The sequence below is a fragment of the Equus quagga genome, chromosome 7, assembly GCF_021613505.1.
Source record: "Equus quagga isolate Etosha38 chromosome 7, UCLA_HA_Equagga_1.0, whole genome shotgun sequence".
Taxonomy (NCBI): Eukaryota; Metazoa; Chordata; class Mammalia; order Perissodactyla; family Equidae; genus Equus; species Equus quagga.
The window spans coordinates 71,498,789-71,521,260 of NC_060273.1; the positions used below are offsets into that span (position 1 = coordinate 71,498,789).

A 22,472-nucleotide genomic window follows, 5' to 3' on the forward strand; every position below is an offset into this window, starting at 1 on the left:
TCACTAAGTATACAAAGATGTATAATTTCTGCTCTCAAAAAGCTGCCAGTGTAGCAGGGGATGGGGGAACACACCCACAAATTATTCAGGACAATGTGATAAATAGTGATATATACAAAATGCCTTGGAACTGTAGATAAGAGAATGGTGGGCAGTTAGCAAAGGCACTAGTATTTACTGAGTGTATATTCGTCATGTGTAAGGTACTTCGTATTATTTCATTTACTCATCACAACAGCCCTATGAGCCAAGCCTACGGGTTTAGATACCCACCCAAAGTTATACACCTTACATGTGACAGAACTAGTTTATAAATTTACTCTTGACTCGTAAGCCATTTCTCTGCAAACCAAATTTAGAGAAGGCTTCACAGGAGAGAGAAACTTGAGCTGAAGCCAGAAGGACGAGGGCCATTCCCAGAGGAGGAAACTGTATGTACCATAAGCATAGAGGGCTGGGGGAGTTAGAGGCAGTGTCCTTCACAGATAATGGAGGGAAAGGAGGCTGGGCAGGTAACACCATGCTTGGGAGTCTGGATTTTGTCCAGTAGGCAATAAGTAATAAATGAAGGATTTTGAACAGAGAAGTAATAGGATGAGGAGTAATCTTCTGGATTCTTCTACAGGAAGATTACTCCAATATAGTACCTAGTCTAGACTTATTCCGTGGCATTTATCAGAGTGTATAATTATTTTCTAATTGATGTTTATCTCTCCCTCTAGATTTTGAACTTTAATTTAGCTGAACTCCATTCCATTCCCTGTATTTGTATGTGTGTGTGTGTGTGCGTGCGTGTGTGTAGTACTGAATTTAATTTAGCCTTATTTAGTTTAGTATCTTTAGCGCCTGACATAGGGTCTGGCAAATAGGAGCATTACACAGTAGTAGTTGACTGAACAAAAGAAAGAAAGATGTAAGTAGAGAGAGAGAACTGACTAGAATTTAAGATCTTCTAACTCCAAACCTTACACTATCATTTCTATGCCTAGTTTTCATTAGTTTTAATAAAACATTTAAAAAGCTCTGTGTAAGTAATGACCAGTTGAACCACTTTTGTGAAAAAAAATCACAATATTGCTACTTTTAAAGGAATACACTGATCCACTGGTTACTTTGACATCATGAAGATATAGCCAACATAACCCAGCAACCAGCATTGCAATATTTTTGATGTCAAAGAGAGCCTTAGATATTTAATGTATCACATACGTTTCATTTTTTTCTCATTTCTTTAATTCTTTTACTTCAAAACCATAAATAAAGACGAATTCAGTTTCCTGAATTTTCAGTGTGAGTACCGAACCTAAAGGATGTCTTACGCATATAGGGCCAACCCCAAGCACAAATGAGAAATCATGTTAGGATTGTTGGTTTGCAAAGAATAAGAAAATCTGAATGACCAGGGCAAAGTTCAGACAAGCACCAGGGCAGCCTGGGAGCCTTAGAAAGGTCATCACAGACAGAACCTCTGGGCAATGCCAGGTGAACAACTCAGCACCAGTGAGAGGTGGGCGGGGCATTGTGATTGACAGTCGCACCACATGAAAATAAGAATTAGGATAAAAACCAAAAATAGATAACACTTACTAAGAACCTCTTAAAGCCCAACCACCTGTTCAAGAAATGTGTATTATCTCATTCAGTCTTTCAACAAGCCTGTGAGAGTGGTGCTGTCTTTTATCTCCATTTTACAGATGAAGTTAAGTAACTTGTCCATATCCCTATTTTTAAACTTTTCTTTCTTAATAACAAAATACTTTATTTAGTAACAATAGCAATAACAATAATAATATTTACTGAGCTCTAATTACGTGTGAGGTACTGTTGGAATTGTTGTATGCATATTAACATTTCAATTTTAAAACAATTATGCGAGACGAGTACTATTGCTACCAAGACTTTACAATTGAAGGAAATGAAGCACAGAGAGAATAGATAAGTTGCCCAAGTCACAAGAGGGAGTAGTAGAACTGAAAAATGTTATATAGAAGCATAAGACATCACACAAATATCAGAGATGCTCTGTTATTTGAGGCGGGAATATGGGAGCTTGGTGTCCTAGCCCCCATCTTCCCATCATGGCCCCTGAGTCACACTCATGGAGTTCCCAGGGCCCCACACGATAATTTAGGATCCTTGGACTAGATGAAAAGCTCTCAAATTCCAGCATTAGGCTGTGATAAAGTCTTTATGAGGCAAAGTTAGAGAAATGCTTGATGTCAGCAACTACTTTTCTTTAGGAAGCTTAAGATCCCTCTTTAAATTTTTTAAAAATAATTTGACTATTTTGCAAGTTACTCAAGTGAGGGAAACCACTGGTATAGATGATCTCCAACATCTTATCTCTGACCTTCAGTTTCTATCATTCTCTGACTTTGAGAGAAAGTGACCTTGACTTCTTGCCTGCCTTTCCAGAGATTATCTCAGATAGAAAGTGGAAATATCCACGTAATGTGAGGTATTTAGCAGCCTTTTTGTCAGTCTCAGTTTTCCCTCTATACTAAGTCCAACTATTTAATTTAGTACAACTTTAGAATAGTCATGGCATTTTTTGAGGAAAGACTCCAACAGAACTTTGTACATCAGAGAAGACAGGGAATGCCTGTTTAATATTGATAACTTGTTCTTGAGAAATCTTCCCAAAAGCCAGGTGAAATTGATCCCCTATTATTTACTGCTACTCATTCATCACCCTTTCCAATTATAGTCTTCGAAATGTTTCCCCTCATCTGTCATGGAAGCTCATCTAGTACAGGTTCTAGAAGAACCTGTAGGTATTACTATTTCCATTTTACATAGGGGAAATGTGGATCAGAGAAGTTATGTAATTTTCCCAAGCTTTCTGATTAAATGACTTAGTTTGTCTTGTAATGCAGACTACTTTGTCTCAAAAACCCTAGCCGTGAACTCTTATACAATCCTGCCTCCCCTGAGAGGCGTAAGTTAGCTGGCAGGACCGGCTCTTTTAAGGGCATGGCTATCTAAAGATACCAGACCAGATAAACAGCAGTCATCTAAGACCCATCATGAAGTAATAGGTACCCTCGCTGGACTCCAGAAGGAGAAACAGGGGTTCAGTGAGCCAAGTACTCCTTGAGGGAGTTGCCTGGATCAGAGCCTCAGACACTTGGCTCTGGTTATAAAAGTATGAATGCAAAGAGGAGAAGAGAAGAAAGAGAGGATGATCTAGAAGGAGCAAGTTAACATAGAGTTCCAGGGCCATAACAGGGGATGCTCAAGGTCAGGGAATAAGGCAGTTATCTGAAGTAAAGACCAAGAAGAGAACTGAATCTCAAGATTTTAGACACAAGATCAGAGGAGGACTAACGTGAAGGTGACTCTTGCAGGGCGTCAGAGGACTGGGCTGGGTGGGGCTGTAGTAGCTTACACCTCTTCTGCTTCTGACACAGACTGGCCCCAGAGTTTGGGACTTGTTCGTGTATGCACAAGAGTTAAGTATTCTGGTCTGGAAAGAAATGTTGCAACATCTGGGAACCAGGAAATCCTTGATGCAAAGTCACAGGAGCTCCTCAGAAATGTCTTTCAATACAGTGCTAGTCTTTTCCTCCTGCATAAGCAAGACCTTTTAGACAGTCCTGAGTTGTGCTGAAAGTAACCTTAAAATGTCAATATGAAACTGAGGTTTCTTTTCTTAAGGAATTCTGAAATATTTTCAGTGTATAACGAGGATGAGTGAGGTGGGAGGAGTCTTATGGTTTATTTGAGAATTTACTTAAGAACTCAGGCCATGTAGCATATCTTTTTCCATGTTCTCTTGGTATTTACTTATGAAGTCACTTCTGTGTCTTGGCTTTGCTTTCTCGTAGGAACAGGTTTATCGGATTACTAGTTCCTGCTTTGCATAACAATTGGGAAGAACACATTTTAAAATTTAACTTTTTATTTTGAAATAATTGCTGTAATAGTAGAAAAAAGGGCTTTTCATGTACTCTTCACCTCAAGATTCCATTCAAATTTTGCCATCTGTGCCAATAATGCCTTTACACTAAAATAATCCAATCCAATAAGACCTAATATTGTTAAGATGGCAGTACTCCCTCTCCAAGCCTCACCTGCTCTTTTTGGAAAAAGTGGATCAGCTGGGGTTGACCCTGTGGCCGAGTGGTTAAGTTGTACTTCAGCAGCCCAGGGTTTTGCCGGTTCAGATCCTGGGCACAGACTTAGCATGGCTCATCAAGGCATGCTGAGACAGCGTCTCACATAGCAGAACTAGAAGGGCCTACAACTATAATATGCAACTATGTACTGGGGGGCTTTGGGGAGAAGAAGAAGAAAAAATAAAAAAGATCAGTAACAGATGTTACCTCAGGACCAATCTCAAAAAAAAAAAGAATTAGGAAGGAAAAAAATGGATAAGTTGATCCTAAAATTCATATGGAAATAAAAGTTACCCGGAATAACCAAAACAATCTTGAAAAAGAAGAAAGTTGGACGAGTCACATTTCCCAATTTTAAAATTTACTACAAAGTTATAGTAATCAAGACAGTAAATAGTAGAATTGGGAATTCAAAAACAAACTCTTATATTTATGGTCGATGGATTTTTGACAAGGGTGCCAGAAAAATTCATTAGAGAAAGAATGGTCTTTTCAAAAATTGGTGCTGGGACAACTGGATGTAGACATACAAAACGGTGAGTTTGGACCCCTTACCTCATTTTGTGTAACAAACCATAACAGAAATTAACTCAAATTGGATCAAAACCTTAAATGTAGAAGCTAAAACTATAGAACTCTTAGAAGAAAATATAAATCTTTGTGTAAATCTTTGTGACCTTTGAATGGGCAATGGTTTCTTAGATATGACGCTAAAAGTATAAGAAACAATAGAGAAAATAGATAAATGGGACATCACCAAAATTAAAAACTTTTACACTTAAAGGACAGCCTACAGGGGGCCAGCCTGGTGGCGCAGCAGTTCGCACGTTCCACTTCTCGGTGGCCTGGGGTTCACCGGGTCAGATCCCGGGTGTGGACATGGCACCGCTTGGCAAAAGCCATGCTGTGGTAGGTGTCCCACATATAAAGTAGAGGAAGATGGGCACGGATGTTAGCTCAGGGCTGATCTTCCTCAAAAAAAAAAAAAAAGGACAGCTCACAGAAAGGGAGGAAATATTTGCAAATCATTTATCTGATAAAGGCTAGTTTCCAGAATATATAAAGAGCATTTACAGCTCAGCAATAACCAGACAAATAATCCAGTTAAAAACTGAGCAAAGGACTTGGATAGACATTTTTCCAAAGAAGATATACAAATGGCCAATATGCTCATCATCATTAGTTATTAGGGACATGCAAATCAAAATGAAAATGAGATACGGTTTTACATCAATTAGGATGGCTAAAATTTAAAAAAACAGACAAGATGTTGGCAAGGATGCGGAGAAATTAAAACCCTCATATATTGCTGGTGGGAATACGTAATGGTGCAGCTTCTTTGAAAAACAGTTTGGTAGCTCCTCAAAAAGTAAAATGTAGTTACCACATAACCTAGAAATTACATTCCTAGGCATTTATCCTAGAGAATTGAAAACATATGTTCACACAAAAACTTGAACATGGATGTTCATGGCAGCTTTATTTGTAAAACCCTGCAATTGGAAACAATCCAACTATCCATCAATTGATGAATGATTGAATGCAGTATAGCCATAGAATGGAATATTATTCAGCTATAAAAAGAATGAAGCACTGATACATGCTATACCATGGATTAACTTTTAAAATGTTATGATAAGTGAAAGAAGTCAGACATAAAAGATTGCATATTGTATGATTATATTTATATATAATGTCAAGAATGGCAAATCTACAGACAAGAATTAAATTAGTGGTTTCCTGGGGCTGGAAGGATGGGGGAATGGGAGTGACTACTAACGGGTATGGAGTTTCTTTTTGGGGTGATGGAATGTTCTGGGATTAGATAGTGGTGATAGTTGCACAATTTTGTGAGTAGATTAGAAACCAATGAATTATACACTTTAAGAACAAGAATTTTAAGCGATATGTGAACTATTTCTCAATAGCAATGATAATAGTGATAGTGAAAGGTCCATTCAGGATCACGCATTGTCATGTCCTTCATTTTCTTTCAATGTAGAACACTTAAAAGCCCCTTCCTTTGTTTTTGAAAATTACAGACTAGTTCTTTTATAAAATGTTTTTTAATTTGAGTTTGTCTGACGTTCCTTAATGATTATATTCAGGTTGTGATTTTTGGCAGGAAAATCCAGAACCTACCCTATGTTCCTTGCTTTGCATCCTTTCAGATAGTATACATGATGCTGATTTTCCCCATCACCAATGATGCTAACTTTGATCACTTAAGTAAGTTAGTGTCTGCAAGCTTTCTCCATTATAAAGTTACTCTTTTTCCTTTCAAAATTAATAAATATTTTGTGATGATATTCCTTGAGATTATGTAAATATTTCATTTTTCAATGAAATTGTACTCATGATATTGAGTTCAGTGAGGCCATGTTCAAATATGTATAATCTTCTATGTTCAAACTACACACTGTCCTTTTCACTTTGTAGTATCAATTTCTAATCAACAGAAATCTTCCCATTTCTCAAACTAAGAAAAAGACTGAAAATTTCCTGTCATGTATCTTTACTCTAACATGTCAAGCATGTTGCCAAGAATGTGGTATGTATGTTTAGGCCTTGGTAAATGTCGGGGCGGGGGGTTGGGCATACAGACCATAATCATCCCTTTCGTTCTATACGACGTTATAGCTTACAAAGCATGTTCACATGCACTTCCCAACTGACTCTCACAATATACAGGTTAAGATAGGGATTATTATTCTCTTTATTTTATCAGTAAGAAAAGAGATAGCGTGCACACCAAATGACCCATCCGCTGCCACACACTTGGTAAATGTTCAGGCTGACGTAAGCACACAGGCTTCTGTTCCAAGGTTCGTTGTGTTCTCCTGAACTGCTTGGTGGACTTTTGCAATGAAAACAATGATGACGAGGATGATAAAGATCTCAATGATGCAAATGCTAATGCGTACACAGAAAAGCAAGTAAAACTGACTACAATAATTTCTTCTCCATGGCCTAAACTCGGAAAGGTAGAATCTAAAAAATAAATCCACTTCTCATTTATATTCATGGTGATTTAACAGCTTCCCTTGTGGTGAAGATTTACTTTTCCTGGATAGGAAAAAAGGAGAAGAAAAGAAAATTAAAACATATGCCATAGTAAGAAATATATAATTCCATTGATGTTAGACAGCTTATGGTGAAAAGCAAGGGGCTTCATTGCCAATATCACACTTCAGCGGGAGCTAATTTTAACCATTTCTCTTTTAAGGTTATTACCATCATAATTCTCAATAATATAGTTATACTCTATTTCTTAATTTACTAGCTAAAATATTTATTGACTTCTATCAATGGAGGAAGAATTGTTAATTTACATTATCTTCACATTTTTTCCTCTTCCAAATTTTTGATATATATGACTTTTTAAAAAGTTTGCATGTTACTTTTATCACTTTAAATAACATATCTTAGTCACCACTTCTATTATCCTCATCATTAGACAGCATCTCATAACTTTATAAGAACTTTATCTGCCTCTGTACACTTCTCTCAATCAGCTTTTCTATCTAAAGATTTGTCACCTCTACTTTTATTTTTACATTCTATCAAAAATATATATGTTCTGTTCCGAATACCATAGTTCATTATTCTATAGTTTGACTATAGGTTGATTCTAAAATTTGAAGAGCAATAACTATTTTCTTTTCTTTCTTTCTTTTTTTTTTTGGTGAGGAAGATTGGCTCTGAGCTAACATCTGTTTCCAATCTTCTCTTTGCTTGAGGAAGATTGTCACTGAGCTAACATCTGTCCCAGTCTTCCTCTATTTTGTATGTGGGACATGGCCACAGCATGCCTTGAAGAGCAGTGTGTAGGTCTACACCCAAGGTCGGAACCGCTAAACCCTGGGTTGCTGAAGCAGAGCACATGAACTTAACCACTATGGCACAGGGATGGCCCCAGCAATAACTACTTTTAAACATCATTTATAAATATTAAAAGGAATCTGGGGATGTGTCACTTGTAGGCCAAACCTAGACTTCTATTTCAGAAAGACCAGAAATCTCTTTTAGGTAATGAGTTTTGGTAAATGTTGGAAGAAAAGGGGCAGCATTATAAACTCCTGGTATTTGCTTTGGATAGAATACAGACTCAAGAACTGAGGCTGCTCAGGTCTGCAATGAAGCTAGATGTTTCCTAAGCTTCCTTATACAGTACAATGTATAGAGCAAACATTGGTTAGACTCTGAGCCAGCGGAACCATCTATCAGTTACAGTTCTGCAGTTTTATCCTTTGTTAGTGTCAGGGAGGGGAAGATTCCCCCTGCTACCCTTCACATGTTCTTATGGCTGTACTAATAATACAACTGACAAAAGACCTGATTAACAAGAGAAAAACTCAACTTAATACGTAAATATTGGAGATCATAGAGAAATGATGCCCAAAAAGGGAACAAAGCAGGAAGTTATATATCCTTTACGTGAAGAAACAATAAATTGGTGAGGATTGACAGAACAAAGAAACTTAGGTTTGAGACACATAATTAGTGAGGAATTGAAGCTGAGTTTAGACTTGAGGTAGTAAATTAGCGAGGTTTGTGTCTGAAGATTCTCGGCCCCGAATCCCCTAGCTCTGTGATAAGGATGCAGGGAGAACACCCGTCACGGGGGAGATTTATTTCCTGCTTTCAGGGGGAACAGGGCAGAGGGTCAAAATGCCTTTTTTTTTTTTTTTTTTGCATTGGCTGCTGCTTAAGTAACTTTAATTCAAAATAGTCTATATGCCACTGTGGGATATTTTGGGATGGCCTGCCATGTGCCCCAATAGGTGCTTCCTTTATCGCATCTGAAACATGAGGCTGATAAACGTTTACATCATGACACTATGTGAGGATTGAATGAGACAGGGAGTATGAAAGTATTTTGTGAACTATAAAGCTTTACAGGTGTTATGTACTGGGTCATTTTGTAGTAGAAGTTTGATTCCCAGGAGTAATGAGATGTGATGGATGAAATTCTGGAAACACTTTTTGCGCCCTGGATTAGGAGTACCAGACCTGGCTTCTTGTCCTGTGAGCAATGAGGCATTTCCAATTTTTGGAGTTCAGTGCTTCCATCCATAAAATGAGGCTGTTGACCGGTTTTCTTCCATCCCCGACAATCAGGAATTCTAAGCAGAGGTGAGTATTTTGCCCATATTTTGTGTCATGGTTTCATTGACATCTTTACCTAATCTTCATGCACAGTTGGCAAGGATTGTCATAGGTTTTTCCATTTGTACCACACACAGGGGCAAAGATGAGCTCAGAGTACAGGGGTATGCCAATGCCACTATCGTTATGCCTATTACAATCGAACCACAAGGAGAAAGAGCTTTCATGTACACAGAGAAATGAGCTTCTTAGGGTTCAGGTCAGCTGAGGAGAAGCGAATGAGGTCAGAGGAAGAATAAGAATGATGGAGGCAGCCAAAAGTTTGAGGGAAATAGAGGAGAAAGGAGGAAGTTAGGCAAATGGAGCAACATGGAAATCAAGGCACCTAAGATAGAAACACCTGAGGATAGGTATGAAAGATTGATGAGGAGCACCAGAAAAATGCGGGTGTTTGTTAAAAATAAGGCAAACAGTATTAGATGCAGGGACAAATTAAAACAGGGAAAAGGGAAGATAAGAGAAGCTGAAGAGATAAGAGGGTGAGAGGGACTAACATGATGAGAAGAGCATAGTAGACTGGGAAAACCAAGGGGTTATGGGCAATTCAGGTGAGGGGAAATGGCTCCACCCACAGGAGCAGGTGTGAGCAACTCAGGAGAGAAGAGTTGATGAACAAACCAGTGCGGATGGGAGCTCAGAATTGGGAAATGAGAGCAGCTGAAAAATGGGTAGCAGCTGAAGAGAGCTAAACCACCAAGGCCATTTGAGCACCTATTCTAGGCTCCTTCACTTTCCAGATCGTGACTTCTCCTTGTCTGCTACTTTCACTTCAGTAGCTCTGTTTGTCTAAGATATTTCCTTGTCCTTGTTCTTCCTCACAGTTTCCATAGTTGTCTTGACCATGATCTAGCTTGACCTTGGCTTTGAACTTGACCTTGAACTGGACTCTCATTCAGACCCACATTATCCCAGTCATCCTGACCATGTTAGCTGTGTCATGATCACAGGAACAGCATCTGCAATTATGTGATTGTATACAACTCTAGCAAAAGAATATAAATAAAGGCATGATCCAACTGTTTATGAGCCTTTTTGTATTCATTTTTATGGAGATGGAAAAGGGGCAGTCACCACAACTATGGATTCCCTCTCTCTCCTTGAATCTATGAGATAAGATTTCCACAGGACTCCTTGTATCTTTGGGGCAGCCTGTGCATGGGATGGGCTATCCTCTGTAATCTCCGGGCCACGAATGGTTCTGAAGCAAGTGAGGGGAGAAGTGAACATGAGGAGGAGAAAATGAGTGGCATGGAAGTGTGCCAAGGCCCAATCTGGGTTACTAATTTCTTGTGAGCTATGCCTATTAAGAGAAGCAGCCCCAAAGTATTGTGGTCACGTAAGCATCCTCTATAGAAGGAACTCTAGCTCCATCATTAAGAATGAATAATGTATCTCTGTATTTAAAACAAAAATGTACAATTTACCAATACTGTCAATGTTTTCTTGGTATCAACATTTTACAGGGATGAACGGCGAATCTTAGAAAGGATCTAAAGCAATGTAGTATCAGTATCAGGGATGTTCTGTTAAGGCTACAGCAGGAGGGTAGCAAGGGGAGAGGCAAGAGAAGAGAAATTTTGCCATGCTTGTAGAAAGAAATGGGCAGGAAAATCTCCCCTCTGGGGATGACATGTTGCAATGAAGGAAGTCCCCTTTTAAGGAACTTTGGAAGAGATCAACCTAAAGGACCAGTATGATCCATAGACTAGTTCCCAGGGGTAGTTAGGATTAAGGAAAGTAAAGACTCCAGGAGAGGGTGAGGGATTCATTGGTTTTACTGTGTGTGTGCATGTGTGTGTGTATTTGTGTGTGTGCATGCATGTGTTTCTTGGAAGCCACTTGGTATTCCTCATACACAACATTCTCCTGAACAACAAGATTTATATGCTCCTCAGTTTTCTTTGTAAACCGAGATAATACACCCTGATCTAAGAAACAAAAACAAGCAAAAGTAAAGATAAACTCTCTGGGGAGAATATTTTATTGAGGTGCAAAAACAAAAACGCCAGTCAGTCAGTGAGGCATGAGTTTGAAGAAGGGCACAACAACCTTCTCCACTCAATGAAGATGACTCCAAATCTGTCCCTGCCCCCCTCACAGAACCTCAGCCAACACGAGGGAAAAGGCAGCCGGCGCCTGGGATGATGAAGATGACAACGAGGGTATCATCACTCTATATCCATGTCTATGGAGGAGTTAACATCTTCCTTCATGAAGAAACTGAATCTTCCCATTGCTTTTCCTACAGGAAGACACAGTTAACAAAGACTCATTAACACAAGAGGAAACTTTATATAATAATAGAGCTGAAGGGAACTATCGAGATTATGAGGCAGACTCTCATTTTACGGATGAGGAAATTGAGTCGCTGAAAAGGAACGTCCTTGCTCAGGCAGTTTCTGGCAGAGGCAGAAGCAGAACCTCCCTAGTTCAGTAATCCTTCTGCCAAACCTGCTGCTTCCACGATCCCAGAGCCTGGGCCCACCACCCAGTATCTGAAGACAACAAAGAAGAAGGGTTTCTGGCAAGGGAGGTTCAGGCAGCCTGCTCCTCAGCCTTTCCTGGTCAACCAGGCCTGTGATGAAGCTGGATCCTGCATTAATGAGGAGAACTTCTGCCATACTCCCCTTCAGTGTCCTTGAACACAAGTTAGCTCTAGACCAAGGGCCCAGTGTGTGTGCATGTTAGATAATCTTCCCTTTTGTGAAATGAAAGTTCCTTCTTTTTTGTGAAAAAGAAGTTATTCTCTGAAATAACAATGAGCAAAGTGGACTTGGTGTAAGACAAGAAATGATAAGCTGCCTATTTTTCACCAGAGAAGTGATATCTGCCTAGTTATATTGTCTTGAAAAACACTGTGCAGGTCAAAAAAAAAAATTTAAACAAAACACATCCATGGGATTCTGGTCCAAGTACTGACAAATTGCATCCATTTATTTTAGATAAAAGAAAAAAAAATCTTTGTGGGAGCCTAGTCCTTCCTATCCCTCTAAGGCCACAGATTTTTAGAGCTTCTAGGAAATTGAGGAGGATAAAGGCCCTCTAGCCAGAGCTTGCTTAAGAATCAAGCTGTATTGTGCCATTGAGTCTTCTAGAAGTCAGGTAGTAGTTTGCAATGATTTTTTTTGTAGGGTTCAGGACCCTTCCTTCAAATAAGACCTTGTGTGGAACGCTACTAATTAAGACAGGCAAAAGCTGAACTTGAAGTTAGAGACTACTCCGAACGATCCCTTTAAATCTCTTCGGTGACTCCCGACTTGCCTATACAGAAATTCTGGGCTCCTAAGACGCTGATTTGAAAACTCATGGTCCCATTGTACTCTCTCAATTGACAGACAGTAATTGGAGATTCTGTCATGGAGGGATCAGTCTAAGCTGGCAGAGCAGGTGGCCCAACCCTGGTGTGACTGTGAGGCATTCAGTTTTCGGTCTCTACCAGCTGCTTCTGGGTGGGAATAAGTACAGCCTATAGAGAGTTAAGCCAGGCTCATGGAAAGAAGAGAGGTTTGCAGAGGAGGACGCTGGCTTCAGCTTCTTTTCTCTTCCCATAATGTACTCACAAGCTCTCAGTACACAAATGGCATTCATTCCCATAGGTGATGTAGTCAGAACCACAAACAGGCAGGTATGTGATGGGGCAGGGGATGGCCACCACTGGGTACTTCTTGTAAATGCTGCAGTCCACCTGTGGCAGACACAAGAGAAAGGCCTGCTTTTCTCTTAGCCCCCATGCTAGGCTATCCTGGCCTCTATTGCACTGGAAGCAAAATACCATCCTGGCAGTCCCAGCTCAGACAGCTATTCTGATGCTGCTATGTCTACTTCTATTAGTAATAATATTACTCCTATGACACATACTAGTACCACCAGCACGACTTCTATTATGACTAGTACAGTTAACATTTCCTGAGCATTTCTATACCAGGCATTAAACTTAAATCTAACATGAATTTTCTTTGTTTAATCTTTGTAACAGTTGAATAGGATAGGTTCTACTCTTTACAGATGAGGGAAATTTAGGCTCGAAGAGAGAGAGTTTGTATATATAGTTGTACATAAGTTGTAAAATGTAAAAGCTAGTGAGTGGTGGGGCTGGGATTTGAAGCCAGAGCCTGTGAAATTAACCAAGTAAACTCGTCCTGCCTCTCACATGTTGTCCCTTCCATGGAGACTTCACCAACCTCTCAGCTGGAAGTCATCTCTCTCTCCTTTAACTCTGGAATATTTTTTTTAGGCTATTGTGATTTACGTGTATATTTCTTCAACTGCCTCTGGAGGCAATTTCTTCATCTGTGTCTGCCTTCCCCTTTTACCCTGCTAAAGATACTGAATTAATCCTACATATGTATTTCATAAGTATTTGTTGACTAAATGACAGTCAATAGGAAATGAAATTAAAATGTAATTCAATATACTCACTGTTGTTAAAGACAGACTAGCAGCTTCTGAAAGATAGATACAGATGGAAATGTTACAAATCAAGCAAAATCTTGAATTCTCATTAATTAACATAAATTTGGTTCTATAGATCAAGACCCTGTAGTTCCTCTGGCAATGAGTCTCAGCCCACATGCCACCCTTACACAAAATTCCAGCTATTTGCTGAGGAAGCCAAATGGCCAATGGGTTAGATAAGCCCTTGGTTCATTCCAGATAATTATCCAAATTTCCTCCCTTTATTGCCCATGGGATGCTTCTGGAGCTCATCATGTCTTTGATCATGGGCCAAAGTCAGAGAGCAACAGGAAGTATTGCAGTCACCACTCCGAAGAGCTTGAAGCACCATCTTTGATATTCTTTCACTTCTAATTGATATAAAAGAATGTAGCGGAATGTTTTTCAAGTGTTAGAATCTTATTTAAGTAATTTTTCACCATATAAAAGTCTAATTGCTGACTCCTGGGCATGGAGAATTGTGTTTTATTTTGATTCTCCTGGATTGAATTGGAGAGACATCCAAGTTTTTCTGCAGCTTTGCACTGAGGAATTGTATCTAGTAACCCCGGCAACTTCCAGTGTCATTATGAAAAGGTAGACTTGTGAAGAATTTAATTCATATTTTTGCTCCAAAGATGGAAATAAAAATCCTTGAAAGGGAATACACTAGACCCCAGCTCCAGCCGGGACCATCAGATTCTCCCTTCCCAGGCCATGGTTTTTTTCTACTATAAAACCAGTACATTTTAAATGTACTTTTTCTTACATGCTAAGTTGTTCACATCCCAGGAGAGGTTACTTGGGAAAACAAGCTTGATGGCTGTGCTGGGCACTATCTGCCCATAACTCACCTGAGCAGCTGCAGAAATGGGCCACTGTGCAGAGCAGAAGGAGACCCCCAACAATCTTCATGGTGGAGATGACAGAGGCTGCTCAGGGCTGTCACAACAGCTGCATTAGCCCTAGGAAGGGGTAATGTTTATATGGCAATGCTTGGTTTCTCCGCCTTTCCTGTGAGGTCATCCAGAGTCAGTATTGGCTCTAAGAGGCTCTGAAAGCACAATGTCACACCCTGGGTGGTGTTGCAGTCTTTGTCACTTAATTGCTACTTCCAATCTAACTAACAAATTAATTATTTGAGGTGAGAAGTATTTTTCCATCTGCCCCAGAAGTGCTGACTGTTACTTAGAATTCTAAACTTCAAATAGCAGAAGAGATTAAGTACAGGCTGCTTGGCCTAGTTATTAAATAAGTGAAAATATCAAACTTTTTTTTATTTCACCGAAATGGAGGATATTAAACCGAATTAGACAGATTGTACTTACATTTGTATCTTGGCTCCTGGGAAAATAGTGTTTTATTTTTGAGGTATTGAGCCTATGAAGCAAGCTGGGACCTAATGGAAGCAACAGTGACCTTAGCATTTATGAAGCTCAAAGGAAAGCATTGATATTTTCTAGTTGTGTGAACTTGGGTAAGTCATTTATGTGCCATGAACCTGTATCAGTCAAGAAGACCTGGTTGTATTGTATTAACATATAATCCCAAGATTTCTGTGACTTAAAAGAATGCAAGTTTATTTGTGACTCAAGCTACACATGTATGGTGATCAGCTGACGATGTTACATTGCCTTCAGCAGATCCCATTGGGCAGAGTAGTCACTATCTGGAATATTGTTCATTGTCAAGGTGAAGTGAAAAATGCATTCTTCAGGATTTCCCTTTTCAGCAATGAAATATTCCATCTCAGAAGTGATCCCACTGTCGCTTTCCCTCACGCTTGTGTTGCCTGACCCAACCAGAGAGGATACAGAGTATGATCTTACCTTGTCCCTTGAGGACCAGAAGGGGGAGAACTTGAAATGGTTGGTAAATGACTCAGAAACCACCTGAGAGCCTTAGTTTCATCCCCTGTCAAGCGGAACCTATTGCTAGACACAATAGAATTCACGTAATTGGAGTCATTTACGTAAAAGTCTATTCTAAAGTGCAGTGCAAGCAACTGTTATTGTGATTGTTATTATTATTAATTATGAGCCAAGAGTCCTGCTGACATCAGATTGTAAACTGTATTGTCCAAGCACAGTTGTCCAAATGGCTGTTGTTTATCTATTGAGCTTAAGGAAGTACGCATGTACGGCTGGGGGAAGGCAATAGACTCTGCTCTACTGTTGTGCGCTTGGCAGGTTTAATTTTGTACGTTCTCAAACACAGCATCTACAAAAGATAATAAGTTAATAATAAATGACATTGCATGACACCCTAAAATTTCAACTTTTACATCTGTTTGGGAAGCAACATAATCTAGTAGTAAAGAATATGGGCATTGAGTCCAATGGATCTTATTAGGAATCTTGTTTTCAATAAATGTTAACTGTGTGAATTTGAGTGTATAGGTTAAGCTCTGGATATTTTAGTTTCCTTAGCTGTGACGTAGAAATAATATTTACCTCACAGATTGGTTTTGAGTGTTAAATGAGATTATACATATATATAATCTTTGGTGTGTGTATTTACACGTTTATCAGAGTGTGAAAACTGCAATTAGAGCTTGATATAAGGTAGCTAATGATATGGAATGTGATCTTCATGACAACTCATTGAGGAAGGAATTTTTACTTCCCTAATTTTACCAGTGAGTAAGTTGAGGCTCAGAGGATTTAAATAATCCTCCTAAGATCATGATACCAATTAACAGAGGAGACTATGCTGAGTTCAGAAAAGAAGGGAAGTGAATGTCCTAAAAAGAGAGTTAATTATAAGTTTTATTGCTTGCTATGAAAGTTTGAAGAGAATGAATACTGAGAAAAAGCCATTATGTTTCAAGAAGAGGTGTCTTTGTTGCAGTTTGAAAATGCAATTTTAGCAAAGAGGAGTGGGAATGGGGTCAAAGGATGGTCAGGAGGAAGTGGAAGGATAGGGTTGTAATTTTTTTAGATGTTTGATAGTCGAAGAGAGGAGGGGGCTGGAAGAAGCTAAGCCTTCAGCAAGGTCTAGGATAGACTGAGCATGTCTTGAAACTAAAAGGAATAAGAAGAAATTTAAGATACATGAGAGAGGGTGGCTAATTAGAGAAGTATAGAAAAGTAGAAAATTAAGAGCCCAAGGTGAATACCATTTCTTCTGACACAGGATACAGAGAAGAGTAGATGAACGTAGAGACAGAGATATTTTCAAAGGAAGAGGAAGAAAGTAAAGGGTAACCCCCTGTAAAGCTAGCTCTGGCTGCTAAGCTCTGGGGTTGCCTTTTGCAGTGGAAGAATTGGGTTGATCTGGAAGCTGGAGAAGGCTTGGCACAGACATCAATGGGTGCATGTCAGATAGTCAACAAATATAAAATTTTGTTATAAAATTTGGCTATAAAATTTAATGACCACTAGACAAAATCAGCACTAGATTTCTGCAGGTTCAATCAGTATCATGCTGAATATTTCTCCCAAAATATGTTTTAACACTGAGTGAGAAATGGAAAAAAAAAGTGATTTTATAGATAGAAAGTATGTACATTAGAGACTTGAGGAGTGCTTGGAAGAGAGTCAAGTGTTCCAGAAGGTTCTGATTGACTATGCAAGGTGTGAGCAATTAGGAATTTAGAAGTCAAAGTTCAGGGAAAATATGGCCTTAGTAGTAATAGTAGGTGTGGGGAATATGAACACTTGTTTATGTGACTAGTAGGCGGAGTGTCAGATTTAATTTCTCAGAGGTGGAGCTGAGATAATGATCCACAGGGTGTATCCAAAGATAAAGCAGATGAAGGATGGGTGGAGATGAAGGTTTTTGGATTCAAAAAGGTGAGGAAAAGTGAGGTCAAGGGATCAGGTGTGGGTTGCTTTGGGTTTTGGCAACTGTTTACACGGAGAGGAAATTTCCAAGCTGCACGAGTCACAAATTATGGAGGATCCTTCAGGGATGAAAGGTGAAGCCTGTGAGGATAAAAAGGCAGTCCATTCTAGACTGAGGGCAGTTTGTTTATTCCTCCTTACATTCCCTCAAGGGAGGGAAAACTTGAGGCCTGTTAGAGAAGATTGCTATGACCATGGTTCCACTCCAGGGAAGGCGGGATAGAATTAATGCTGCATAATGTAAAAATGAAATGAGAGAGAAAAGTTTGAGAGTATTGGGGATTTCTTCCCTTTGGATTTAGGATGCCACAGGGAAGAGAAAGGTGACCCATTAGAAGGTCAGAGAAGGGGGGGAGAAATGAATTGGAGCAGTGTCTGAATGAAGAGTTCCTGGGTCAGTTAGCTGGAGGGAAATAGGAGAACCAGGACCACGGCTGGACAGTAATCCAGGTAGAGAATAATGGTTGTAGGGAAAGGGAAAGTTATAATAAGAAAATTAACTATATTTTGAGCACTTACTATGTGCTAGAACAGCGCTACACCTGCTGTGTGCATTATCTCATTTACGATCTGGAAAAATCTTGTGAGGTAGTTGTGGTTGCTTGCCCTGTTTTTTAGCTGAGACAATAGGGACTTAAACGAATGACTAGTTTAAGATTAAGAGTCAATGCTTTGTAATCCTCTGGTGTATTGCCTTTTAATCTAAATCTAAGAAGTAGATTTGGAGACGCATTGGAAATTGGAATAATAGAAGTATAACTGGCTGAATTGGAGCAGTCAGGAAGGACAGCTGATATTTCAAATGAATAGGCAAAGGCGGCTGAGCACTGGGTCAGAGTGCATGGCATTTTCATGCATGAGGATCATCTGGAAAGAGGGAAGGTCCCAGTGGGGAGAGGGGATGTTGGAGAGTCAGGTGACAAGCGTCCCCCTCTGCTCCTCCCATCTAAGGTACAATGCTGTAACAGTCCCTTCTCCACTTTGTGTTTTCTGCTTCCCCCACATCTAGTGAGGTTACTCTAGATTGGTGCTTCAAGTTAAAGATTCCTCCTTGGACCACTAATGTGAACAACTAAAAAATAAGGCTGAGGATTACACGGGGGTGGGGGGAAGAAGAAGTTGAAACTTCACTACTTAATTCTGTTTTTCCCTCCTAATTTCTGCACTAGTCCACCCACAACTCCCAGGCTCCTTCCTTCTTGGCATCCAGCACATCCTCCATCCACTATCCTCAAGGCCTTCTTTTGACAGTTTGTAAGTCAGTGGCTAGATTTGGCTGGACCAGCTCTGCCTTTTTGTCTGTCTTCTTCTCCCTTCCCTATGTGGCTCCTTCACCCTCCAGCTCTTTTCTTTTCCCTCTTTTCTTTGTTCTTTGGATGTAACCCCCTCTGTGATAATGCCCTTTTGTGCACTGGGGCGCAGTGACCTAGAGATCTGGATATTTGCATTTTGATCTTGTGTCTGGCAGCACCTTCCTTCTTCCCTGCCTCTCACGGTAACAGGGAGTCAGTACATCCAGAGATCCCATGCTTTGGTTCTATTCAATTTTCTTTGAATCACTGAGGCTAAAGAGTTCCAATCATGGGACAAGAGGATGTGAATAAAGAGTAGCAGCTATTTTTTCCTGTTGGTTCATGTTGCTCCTGGATGACCTCACACTGTCTGGATCTAGATTACACACACACACACGCACACACACACACACCTCACAGCTCCTGTTAGTAAAATCATGTCTACTGTGCTCCATGGGGAAGGGAACACCTGTAACCCCAGAGTTAGCCAGACTTGGGAAACCCTGGATGCCCTATCTCTGTTTGGGGGATTCACAAAGCATTTTATCTTATTGAAGGCTCTATTAAATTTTCTGCAATACAGAATTAGAGAATACATTAATGTGTTAGCACTACCATAACAAAGTAACAGAGAATGGGTGATTTAAATGAGAGAAATTTATTTTCTCACAGTTCTGGAGGCTGGAAGTTCAAGATCAAGGTATCGGCAGGGCTGGTTTCTCCTGAGGCCTCTCTCTTTGGCTTGTAGACAGCCGACTTCTCACTGTGTCTTCACATGGCCTTTTCTCTGTGTGCGTGACCCCTGATGTCTCTTCCTCTTCTAATAGAACCACAAGTCCTATTCGATTAGGGCCCCACCTTTTGGACCTCGTTTAACCTAAATTACCTCTTTAAAAGCACTGTCTCCAAATATAGTCACACAAGGGGTTAGGACTTCAACATCTGAATTTTGGGGGGACACAATTTAGTCTATAACATCCTGCCCTCTGCTCCCCCTCCCCCGAAATTCATGTCCTTCTTACATGCAGAGAACCACAGACCTTTGATCTTCAAGACACTGGTATCCCATGAAATGTTAACCAGTACTTTTTTGAAAAGAGGATTCCCTGGTCAACCAGGCTTGGGAAACCCTGGATACTCTGTCTCCATTGGGGGGATTCACAAGGCATTTTGCCTTATTAAGGCTCTATTAAATTTTCTGCAATACAGACATTTCTTTCACTTTGTTTAACTCAATTTTTCCCAAACTTAATTTGCCATAGTTTACTTGTTATTTTACAGAACATTTAATAACATCAAAAGGGATTTTAGTGTTTTCTTAGACGTTAAGAAATAAGGATTTACTCCAGTTTTCCATAAAGTCATGATGTCACTATAAACACTCATTACCAAGGAAAGTCACTGAATTTTTGGTCTGCTTGGACTGCACAGAAGTTCTTTACTACACTGAACAGAACTCCCTCTGTGTACGGATTCCGTACATTCTAGTTCTCTACAGTGGAGCCCAACAGAATGAGGCTGCTCTCTCTTTCCAAGTATATCCCTTCAGATATGCAAAAGAGTGCCTAGTCAAGGTCTTTTTTCTCCAGAAAACCATAATCCAGAATGAAAGTTTGGGCAGATCATGGGCAGAAGTGTGAACAGACAGGTACTGTCTGGGAGAAGCAGTTAGGGAGCAATCATGGCTGAGTGTCTTCCCATTCCCCAGTCGGTGAGCCCTCAGCCTGGCTTCTCAGACTGTGCCCTCAAAACAATGGTGAAGGAAAAACTCCATGTCCTTAGGGGAGGAGACTGGAATGTGAAGATATTTGAGTGGGTTCGTTAGTAAAGTGAAAAGGCACAGAAGTTAGGAAAGAGTGTCTGTGTCAGGTGTGTGTGAGAGAAGTCGGATTTAGGAACCAGGGAAGAAGACAAAGCCAGAGACGAGGAATCTTCATGGAAGGAAAGCCCAGGCAGTGAAGAAAGAGGATTAGGAATTGAAAGCCAAGAGGAAGAAAAGAGAAGAGGGGAATCACACAGGAATTTTCTGTTTCTTTTTTTTCCCAATTGGGAAAATTTACTCTAGTGAGAAAGAGTTTTGGGGCCAAATTAGTGTAATAATGTCAAAGTTAATGAGGACTACAAAGGAGGAAGATGAAAAGACAAGGGCTTGGAGGGAGGCCCAGAGTCTGGAAGGCCAGAGGAGGTGGAGAGGAGGTTTTTCAAGGGCTAGAGTGGGCAATGGCTGAATACAAAGAATTTGGTAGCCTTATTTCTTTACTCAGTTCCATGGATAGACTTCAGTTTCCGGTCTGAGATTTGTGGCCAGAGAACTGGACAGTAGTTTTTGTAAAGGAGACAGCCCCATAGTTTAAGGACAACTGGATTGTGGTGGACATGAGTGATCTCACAGTGCAGGTGGAAGGGACGGCAGGACACCAGTGTGGAAGCTGAGTACCATGAAGCCTTGAGGAGGCTGCAGAGATAATCCTAAAATCTATTTTTTCTGAAATGAAGAATCTTTCAATAACATCAACCAGCCAATATGGAATACGATTTCTAGTTAGGTGGTGAGCTCTCCATTACTGGAGGTGTGCAAGAAGAGATGGTATATTGATCATTTATCAGAGACTCTTAGAAAACAAGCGAGGAGTGGACTTGATTGGAGGAAGCTCTGAACTTGAGATGAGAAACCTTGGGTTCACGTGTGGCCTCCACCACATGCTTGTTCTTTCTTACCTTTGTAAATGAACTGTTTTCATTTGTTTAATGGCTACCATAAAGCCCACTCCTGTGAATATTTTGGATATTAACCACTTGTCAATATACGGTTTGCAAATATTTTTTCCCATTCTGTAGATTGCCTTTTCACTTTGTTGATTGTTTGCTTTGCTGTGTAACTTTTTTTTTTTTAAGGAAGATTAGCCCTGAGCTAACTGCTGCCAGTCCTCCTCTTTTTTGCTGAGGAAGACTGGCCCTGAGCTAACATCCGTGCCCATCTTCCTCTACTTTATATGTGGGACGCCTACCACAGCATGGCTTGCCAAGTTGTGCCATGTCCGCACCCGGGATTCGAACTGGTGAACCCTAGGCCACCGAAGCAGAGCGTGTGAACTTAACTGCTGCACCACCAGGCCAGACCCTGCTGTGTAACTTTTTAGCGTGAGGTAATCTCACTGGTCTGTTTTTGCTTTTGTTGCTTATGCTTTTGTTGTCATATCCAAAAAATTATTGCCAAGACTAATGTCAAGAAGATTTTTCCCTATATTTGCTTCTAGGACTTTCATGGATCAGCTTTTATGCTCAAGTCTTCAATCTATTTGAAGCTGATTTTTGTGTATGGTATGATATAGGTGCCCAATTTCATTCTTTTGCATTTAGATATCCAGTTTCCCCAACATCATTTTTTGAAGATACTATCTTTTCCCCATTGTATGTTCTTGGCTCCCTTGTTCAGGTTCAGTTGACCATAAATGCGTGGGTTTACTTCTGGGTTCTCTGTTCTGTTCCATTGGTCTATAGGTCTGTTTTTGTGCTAGTACCATACTGTTTTATCACCATAACTTTGTAATATAGTTTGAAGTCAGGAAATGTGATGCTTCCAGCTTTATTCTTACTTGAGATTGCTTTGGCTC

The 22,472-nt window shown here is 40.0% G+C and overlaps 1 protein-coding gene and 1 long non-coding RNA gene across 2 annotated transcripts; one reads left to right on the plus strand and one right to left on the minus strand.

Annotated features, from left to right (window-relative positions):
• The first annotated feature begins 350 nt into the window (after nucleotides 1-350).
• On the plus strand, nucleotides 351-10,292 carry LOC124241704 (uncharacterized). The gene is made up of 3 exons (XR_006889301.1): nucleotides 351-431; nucleotides 9,121-9,254; nucleotides 10,109-10,292. It is a non-coding gene; the product is annotated as an uncharacterized LOC124241704 (long non-coding RNA).
• A 947-nt stretch (nucleotides 10,293-11,239) lies between these two features.
• LOC124241703 (serine protease inhibitor Kazal-type 7) lies at nucleotides 11,240-14,695 on the minus strand. Its single transcript, XM_046665708.1, has 4 exons — nucleotides 14,576-14,695; nucleotides 13,707-13,732; nucleotides 12,848-12,972; nucleotides 11,240-11,529 (listed from the first exon to the last, which is right to left on the minus strand). Exons 1-4 carry the CDS (start codon nucleotides 14,634-14,636, stop codon nucleotides 11,484-11,486), a joined length of 258 nt encoding a protein of 85 aa, XP_046521664.1. The 5' UTR covers nucleotides 14,637-14,695; the 3' UTR covers nucleotides 11,240-11,483.
• Nucleotides 14,696-22,472: the final 7,777 nt, after the last annotated feature.